Below are 9,213 nucleotides of genomic sequence, written 5' to 3'. Positions count from 1 at the left end.
CAGCATTTAGTGATATACAGACCTGGATAATCTTTCGGTGCTCCGAATCGCTCTTAAAATGTGGTTTTCTGCATGAAATGATTAGTAGTTGAGGCTCTGAAAACCGCGAGAAATCACTTCCTGAAAGCAGTCAATCTTAGCAAGAATCTTCAGAGGAAGGCAGCTTTCACATGCACTATCCCACATGCGCTCACAGTCATCTGGCATTTCAGCCACACTGCCATCATTAAAACAAAGACACCAGGCCTAAAGTTTATCAAAAATTTTATTGAGAACTCATCACACACACACACACAAAAATCTCATGTAGAGTGTGCCGACTGCTCCATAGTGTTTCCGTTTGTCTTTACTGCACTACTGACTCACAAAGTGCCATAAACGTGTTCCTCTCCCATTAAACACACAGTGTCTTCATCAACAAGATATTGTCAATATCAGCATCTCAAAGTCCGAATCCTGTCCATTTCCTGGACACGACGGCTGCATGCTGGAGGACTTCAGCCGACTTGGATTTCCAGGTCCGTGAAAGCGGAGTGGAACTGGCTTCTGAATGAACACGATTCCGAACACAGTGCAAGCTATGGTGAGACTTTGCAGCTCCTGATGCGTCCTCAGATTGTGCATTTTTGTCGTGGCATCTCGCTTTTATTCAAGTTCCCCTCAAACTGTCATCCATTTGCCTACAAACTTGTTTTACATCAAACATATGATGGATATTATTCATGCTCGACTTGTCAGCAAATGTGCTCAAATGTCTCATTTCTTCTCATCATGGCTTCACTTCAGGGGAAGTCAGCCATGCTTTCAGAGAACTCAGTACAAATCCGGCAGAAGATAAGACGCAAATCTGCTCCTTCCTGCACAAGCTGAAGGACTAAAAACAGGTTCTTAGTTTTTCTTCATTTATAACTTATATCCCTTTTTTCTCTCAATAGGTCAATATATCAAAACATCAGATATGCAATAATACAAGTTTTCAAGTTCAAAAGAAGTGGGGGTAGGGGGGGAGGGGGCGACAAAATACATTTACATATCTACATGTGTGCAGATGACACACTGACTGTGGTACAGCATGTGCTAAGGCCCAAAAGTCATCAAGACGTTGCTGGCTGGTAGAAACAGCTTTAATACCAGGTTCAATATCAAGCTAATCCAGACAACACACACACACGCACACACACAAACTCATACATTTCTGCCTCTGCATGATGGACACTTAGTAGTAACGGCATTGATACACTTCATATATTCATTTATAAAATGCTTTAAAAATATAAAAACGGGTTGGATGAAGTGTGTGATGTAGCATAAAATGTTTCATTGCACAGTCTCTCTCTCTGTGTTGTACCTGTAGGAGGGCTCAGACAGAACCCTTTCCCCTCCACCCCCTCCTGTTGAGTTTGATACACTCCACGTTGTTTTATTCTCTGCTGAGCTCCAAACTGACCTCATTTTTGTCAGCCTTGGTGAAAAAAAGAAAAAGAAAAAAAAAATACAAAAAGGGGGGTAAACAAATAACCTATAAATCGGTAAGTGTGATTTGCATGATATGAAATGATGCAATTCCTTTTTTTGAAATTCAGAACTCCCGACCGAGACCTCTCATTTGAAATGGCTGCTAGAAACATCCTCTCTTCCTCAGAGAGTGCCGACAGCCCCCGTCTGAGCACTGAAGCCGGTGGGCGTGACTCACACAGTGGTGGACTTGTGGCTGCTGCTCTGAGGCACAGACAGCCGCAGGGCCTCCCCGTCGTCCTCCTCCTCCTCCTCGCTGTCAGTATCCCCGAGTTTGGGGTGCAGTTTGATACGTCTGCCGCTCCTCTGCTGGGGGTCCTGGAGGTTGGGGTCCTTGACTCCATCGTCATCTGAAGACTGGTAAGACTCAGTGGCGCCCATGTAGTGATTGACAATGTGGATCCCATCAAAAGTGGGCTGAGTGCTCAATCCCCTCTGTCCTTTTAAGCAGCAAATCTGTGAGAGAAAGCATGATGAGTGTTACCTACTTAATAATGTCAACTGTCCAATAAAATGCTCACAACTGCTGATTGATGGGTGCAACCTTGCAGTAGGATTTAAAATTGGAGAGGGTGCAGTGTTTTGTCATTAATGAAACTGTGGCGGTCGATCTTTGACAGCAAGATGATCAGATGGCTTTCACATGTCTAACATGCAGGAAGTAACCAAAACAAACAAAACAACAACATGTAGGAGAGATGATCTGAACCCATACAGCACAACAACAGTACACAAACATAAATACATGATCTGCTTTATCCATATGATGCACATGAAACTGCTATTTCTGTACAGCACTAACAGGGAGAACAAACTGCTTTCAGACATTAAACTGAAAGACGAAACAAAGCCTTTTGACCACCATCCACAATTGATCACCATTTTGTCAGTCAGGTATCCACCTCCACAGTGCATCCTGTGTGAATGCACTACAGTGCCTTACTCAAGTATTCAACTTCCTTCCAACTTCTTTTTTCTCATTTTGTTACACTGTAACCTCTAATATAACTAGATACATTTTGGGATCTCATGTAAAGGACCTACACAAAATATTCGAAATTGGTTAGGTCTTTGTTTTTTAAGAATTTTGATAATAAATTAAAAAACAAAAAAACTCTTTGAGAATGTCTCTGTAAGCTTGGCACATATATCCATCCATCCATTCATTCATTTTCTATACCCACTTAATCCAACTCAGGGTTGCAGGGTGGCTGGAGCCTATCCCAGCTGTCATTGGACAAGAGGCAGGGTACACCCTGGACAGGTTGCCTGTCCATCACAGGGCCACACACAGACAAACGAGACAAAAAACTCCTAGGGTCAATTTAGGCTACGGCTACACGGAAACGAAACAAGTTTTTTTTTTAAAACGGGTACGAAAATTCTTGCAACCACACGGCAACGCTGCTGTAAAGACTCAGGTCCAGACGAAAACGGACGAAAACGATGAAACGATGCAGTACACACGCCACTGTGTCACGCCACGCTGTGAGACAATAGAGAAGAGAGAAGTCTCACAGCGTCAACGTTTGACTGACGCAAAAACGTTTTCGCTGTAATAATGGAAACGAAACGACCTCGTTTTCAAACTTTCCCACTCTGGAACCCGTTCTCAAAAACTATCGTTTTGGGGTAGTGGGAACGCCGGCTCCGTGTGGCCATAACAGCGAAACGATAAGAAAAAGTATCGTTTACAGTGAAAAACGTTTTCGTGTAGCCGCAGCCTTAGAATCACCAGCATGTTTTAGGGCAGTGGGAGGAAGTCAAAGTACTCGGAGAGAACCCACGCATACACAGGGAGAACATGCAAACTTCCACCCCAGCCGGAGCCGGAGTAACCAGGAACCCTCATGCTGTGAGGTGACGGTGCTAGCCACCACACCACCGTGCAGCCCCGCTTGGCACATCTAGCCTCAGGGATTTTGGTGCATTCCTTAAACAGGCTTTCCTCACAGATTTGTCTGTATTTAACATCTGATTACCCATATCCCATACCCTACTGTTGAAAAACATCATGATGCTGCCATTGCTGTGCTTGACTGTGTGGATGTTTTTTCTTGGGGTAATTGGTTTGAGCCACATGTGATGTGTTCTTCGATGAGCTAAAAGTTCACTTTCTCATCTCAACTTACCAGATAACATTCTTCCATTTGGGGACTCGCTATTGCCTACTCATAAGCTCAAACATGCTCTTTTGTTTTCTTCTTGAAGCAATGGAAACTATTCTAACAACAACATCTAGTCTTGCAGTATTAAGAAGAAAAAAAAGAAAATGAGACAGATACTGGCATCCGTGTAGATAAATTGTCCTCTACAGGGAATCAGAATACAGCAGGAGGACATTCGAACATTTTTTGAGGAGATGTTTAAAGTGACATCATGGCTCTGTGAAAGCTCTCTGGCTTTGGAAACCTGGTTCATTGAATGTTCTAAAGTTGAACCAGAGCTCCTTAGTCTTCAGTGTGCTTGGGCAGTGAAGACTCTGGGGTTTGGATTCAAAACAGAGGGGGTGAATACATATGCTATGAACTACTTTTTTCTTTTTATTTCACTTTATTATAACAGTTTGTACAAGTTTATTACATAAAATTCAAACTCTTTAAATAACATGTTGCAAATAAAATAAAAAACTAGAAAGCTGCAAGCAGCTGTATGCGGGACCGAGGTGTGCGTACGTTGAGTTATGCGCTGTACGCCGTAGTAGCGCAGCTCTGCCCACACGCACGATACCCTCTGCGTACGTACGAGCACATAATAACCCCAATGCGGAGGGGATTTTGAAAATTTGTAGGGGGTGCTACTGAGCCATTTTTCTCCGCCCACACACGATACCCTTTACTAGTGCTGGGCGGTATACCGGTTCACACCGAATACCGGTTTATAATTTCATTATGATATGAATTTTTAATATACCGCCATACCGGTGTATTTGATTACACAACGGGGGAACGCTGCGTCGCGCGACATTGTTTGAGACGGGCCCCTTTTCAGTGTTACGCTTCTAAACACACGTTTACTGTCTATTTTTAACGCTATTTAAAAAATACTCGTATTCGTTAAGCTGCATTTCCTTTCCCTGCTCTCTCTCCTTCTCTGTCAGTCATGCGTCTCTCTCGCATAGCCTACTCACACACACACACACACACACACACACACACACACACACACACACACACACACACACACACACACACACACACACACACACACACACACACACACACACACACACACAGCCCCTCCCCTCCATGCACACCGCGTGTGTCTCCATCAGCGAGATCATGCCTGGAAGCTTGCTAGCTTCAGCGTCGCGTTAGATTAGCTCAACCGAAAGAAGACGGCTGGCGAAATTCACAAAAGGTTGGTATCACGTGCAACTTTATAAAATCACACATTAAAAAGTCCTATAAAAATATTTTATATTTTTAATACAATGTTGTCCCGACCCGACCCATAGCAAACAAGCTATTACGCCTTCTTTATAAAATTAACTAGTCGCAAGTTTGCCGTAAAAAAAAAAAAAAAAAAAAAATGTAATTGGGTTGTCGAGGTCAAAACACTAGCAGCTGTGAATCAAATAAAGTAGGTTTTTTAAACTCTTACACTGAATGTTTGCTGCTTCAATCCAGATGAGTATTGAAAAATATTTTCCACGATTGAAAAAGAGACGTGCGTGTTGAGGATGAGGAGCAGCCTGAACCGGAGGTATCAGTCTGAAACAGCTGAACAGTCCGACCAGTGTAATTAGCTATGTTATTAATTTGTTTACAATGAAGATGTGAATATTAATACAATAAAGTTCTGTGTGACCAATTATTAACAAAGGAATTATTTTGAAGAATTTTTTTTTTAATTTTTAATTCTGTTCTCAATCTGTAGAAAATGCTGTGAACACCTAATTATGCATGAAAAAAAAAATACCGTGATATACCGTGAAACCGTGGTCATACCGCCCAGCACTACCCTTTACATACGTACGAGGTCATCAGGGTGGACGTGTGTGCCAAGTTTCATTAAGTTGCGATGATGATAAGGCTTTCAAATCACAAACGCCATCACATGATTTTCACCGCCTTGCCACGCCCACACCATTCAGAGTTTGGAAAAGTTTCTTAAGATTTTTATTACCCCCTAGCTTAAGAGTAACCTGGCCAAGTTTGGAGTGGTTACCATTAAATCTGTAGGAGGAGTTTGATAAAAATTCGAGTTGTTGAAAAAAAAAAAAAAAGACGTTTCCGATCACCAGCAGGTGGCGCTGTAGGTGTATATCACTATCTTATATGTGCGCGTTCAAGCTGCGTCCAGCTATCACCATGTGAAGTTTGGGACAGATTGGATAATGTTTGTGGGAGTTATAAGCGACTTCATTTTTTATGACGAGTCAGAAATTTGAGGCGTCGCCACGGCCACGCCCTTTGAGGTTTGAAAAAGTTTCTCCATGATTCCCCCCCCCCCATGTCTTAAGAGTAACATGGCCAAGTTTGAAGGTTTTTGCATGAAATCTGTAGGAGGAGTTCCATCAAATGCGAGGTGTGGGAAAAAAAAAAAAGAGTTTTCCTACCACCAGCAGGTGGCGCTCTGATAATATTTACGCGTTCAGGCTGGGTCCAGCATTCACCGTATGAAGTTTGAGAAAGATTGGATAATGTATGTTGGAGTTATAACCGACTTAAATTTTTGTGGCGAGTGATGGCGAGTCATCGAACTTTGAGAAGTCGCCACGTCCACGCCCTTTAAGTTTTGAAAAAGTTTCCCCATGAATTTTCCCCCCCATGTCTTAAGAGTAACCTGGCCAAGTTTGAAGTCTGTAGCATTAAATTTGTAGGACAAGTTCGATCATATGCAAGGCGTGGAATCGGGCAAAAGTGGCGCCAAAACGCACTTTCCAGCCACAATGACCGCCTTCCTGTGGGCGTGGGATCATGGCGGTATGAGACTTTTTTGTGCGTCTGGGCAAGATGAATGAGTGTACCAAATTATGTTGACCCACGTGAAACTAACCCCAATGTGGATACCATTTTTAAGTATCGTAGGGGGCGCTACAGAGTCAATGAGCGACTCACAAAAATATAAAGTTTAGATTCTTTCATGTCGTCGACTGGCAGGTGGCGCTTGCAAAATTTCCTGACTTTTCGCATACCTTTTGCAAAGAATAAGAAAGAATAGTGGAGAAAAATAATAATCCTTACAGATACAATAGGCTCCTTGCAGTTTCACTGCTCGGTCCCTAAAAAACACCAAGGGGGGCAAGGAACTGTATGTTCAGAGAAGCAATGGTATAATATGGCTTTGTATAGTTATGCTGCTCATGTGGAAGATGGTCCCAGATGGTTACAAATTTAGAGAAGTGATTGTTTATTGGAGATGAAAGGTAGAAGACAAAACATAACTGTGGCTCGTCAAATGAGGTTTTTAAGTACAATTTTTGATGCCCATAAACTGGATTTTTAATTCATCTCAACTATATTCCCATAGTATGATCTGTCAGGTGAATAAAATGGAGCTGCACACAGCCACTTTCCAGTCAAACAGAAGCACTCAGAACTGTCTCTAACGTCAACGTTATACTGCACAAAGTGGGCCAATGAGGTGAGGGTCAACACAGTTTCTGGTTTGAACTTTTGGACATCACGACACATCTGAAACAACTCACCTGGATAGGCCTGCCACGCAACAGACAGACATGTAGGAAGAAACGCATTCAGAGGCCAGTATCAGAACACAGCACCCAATATACAGCACAAAAACAAGTCTGTGTTTACCTGCATCTGTGTAAAGTCTGCAGCTGCCCTCCTACTGTTTTCATCTTACCAACATCTGCAGTCAAAATTTCCTACTACATGATGAAGGTTTTACTTGAAATGGTGAGTTGGGGGAAGATGGCGGGATTTGTTATTTTAGCCTGTCAACTTTCAGGTTTGTTCACCGCAGACACTCGAGTTAACACTATTTCTAGCAGGTCACTCTCCAAACACAGAGGTGAAGCAACATGTCGGGGAAATGACTAAGTGCACAGCTTCTTTTTCTTACCATTTTCTCAGCCCCTGACACTGGTCTTAAGAAAAAAAAGTCAGAACTAAAACAAGACTAAAAGTAAATGTCTGAGGTAAATGTCAGGTGATTTTATCACTGCCTTACTCAAATGTAAATGTCTTTCAGCATGTTTATACTCCGACTGTACATCCTCTTTGCATCTTAGGTCTATGCTGTAAAAACCTTAGTAAGCCGTCCTGTGTAAACACGAGTAGGTTATGTTTGTGAAGGTATCTGCAAGAGGTGTGCAAAGGCATCTCCGCACAGGAAGTCTCTACCAAAAAAAAAAGAAGCTGCAAACAGATTAGCATGATTCGTTAGATCTGATGCTTTTTCTTTGTGGTCTCACCTCGTGTTTTAGCTCTGTTATCTGATCTTTGAGGTCACGGATGTACTGGCTTGAGTCTGTGTGGTTGAGCTGGCCTTGGACCTTTCCTTCTTCTTTCTGATGGGAGATGAGACATTACTGTTAAATGGCTACAACACTAAGAGGCATGCTGAGGAAGATGAAGTGTTTTCACAATCAATGAAACCATCTGCAGTAAGTAGCTATCAAAATAAATGGCATAAAAAGCACACATTTGAATAGCAGAAGTTTGTGGAAATTGCAAATATTTGTCTTGTTATGTTAGTGGTGGCAGACTACTATACAGACAGGATAAGCAGTGGAAGGCAGAGTACCCCCTCAGCTACAAACATAACATCACAAAGTGGCGTGCTTGTATGGTGGGTGACAGATGTGTGGGGAAACACAAAACAGTGTCATTTGTGCTTGATTTCCTCCTGGGGCCCAGGGGATGAGGCTGGTTGTTGGCTCCAACAGTTAAACAGCCCATGTGATGTTTACCTTCCTTAGTGAAGACATCTGCCGGCATTAGAGACAAACACATACTCTATTTGAAACCTCCATCATTCTCTGCCAGTTTAACAGCATGAGAAGCGGCAGGCGCACAGAGGAGTTCAAAACACACACCGATGCAAAAAAGGAAGATGTGTGCGGTGCACACAGCAAGGGGTGGGGTGTTGAGGTAAAGAGGTGACACTGAGCTTTCAGCGACTGGCCAACACCCCAAAATACAGATACGTTTTTTGATTCCTGTGGTGAGGCGAGGCTGAAATTTGTGGGTCCCAGTAGGCTTTTTTTTTTAAATAAGGAGAGGTCTAAACAAGTGAGATTATTCCAAGAATCAGTTGTTTTTGAGGTTTAGCAGCTCCAAAACACTGTAACGAAAAAGGCAGGCAGTTAATAAGACTTCCTCATGTTCAGCTGTGTGAATCACCAGGTGTCAGGCTGTGGCCAGGGACGTCAAACGTCTCACAGAAATGTGCTCCTCGTGTCCCTTCACTCCCAGACTGTTGCTTTGTTTAGCAGCACTGTGCAAGGGGCGCATTTTACGCCTTAAAAGGTCCCCTTTTTCTGAATACATGTTTAATATGTTTACTGCACTGGCAGCATTGAGTCGAGTATCTGATAATCTGGCAAAACATCCTATTGTCATCTTTGCTTTCTGAGCAAGTGCACACTGTCACAGCTCCGGTAAGAATTTGACATGAAATGCATTAGAACTGACATTTAACTGAACACAGTCAGCATATTTGAAAGATTTTGACATTTTTGCAAACATCTCCATTGTTGTGGCAACAGCGTTTGGGTTATTCAGAAGC

At 42.7% G+C, this 9,213-nt stretch overlaps 1 protein-coding gene across 7 annotated transcripts in view; it reads right to left on the bottom strand.

The window, feature by feature from the left end:
• Positions 1 to 251: 251 nt before the first annotated feature.
• The window catches only part of evi5b (ecotropic viral integration site 5b), a 49,218-nt gene continuing 40,256 nt past the window's right edge, over positions 252 to 9,213 (bottom strand). For 6 of the 7 annotated variants that reach the window (XM_075484901.1, XM_075484902.1, XM_075484900.1 and 3 more), the window contains 3 exons: positions 7,898 to 7,993; positions 1,694 to 1,971; positions 252 to 1,462 (listed from right to left, as the gene is read on the bottom strand). In XM_075484901.1, coding sequence (XP_075341016.1) covers positions 1,318 to 1,462; positions 1,694 to 1,971; positions 7,898 to 7,993 — 519 coding nt within the window. In that variant the 3' untranslated portion in view covers positions 252 to 1,317. Of the gene's footprint in view, positions 1,972 to 7,897; positions 7,994 to 9,213 lie in introns of all 7 variants that reach the window. The other variant, XM_075484904.1, reaches the window with a different exon arrangement.

Source organism: Odontesthes bonariensis, chromosome 15, assembly GCF_027942865.1.
Source record: "Odontesthes bonariensis isolate fOdoBon6 chromosome 15, fOdoBon6.hap1, whole genome shotgun sequence".
Classification (NCBI taxonomy): domain Eukaryota; kingdom Metazoa; phylum Chordata; class Actinopteri; order Atheriniformes; family Atherinopsidae; genus Odontesthes; species Odontesthes bonariensis.
This window is presented reverse-complemented; position numbering and strand designations above follow the sequence as displayed.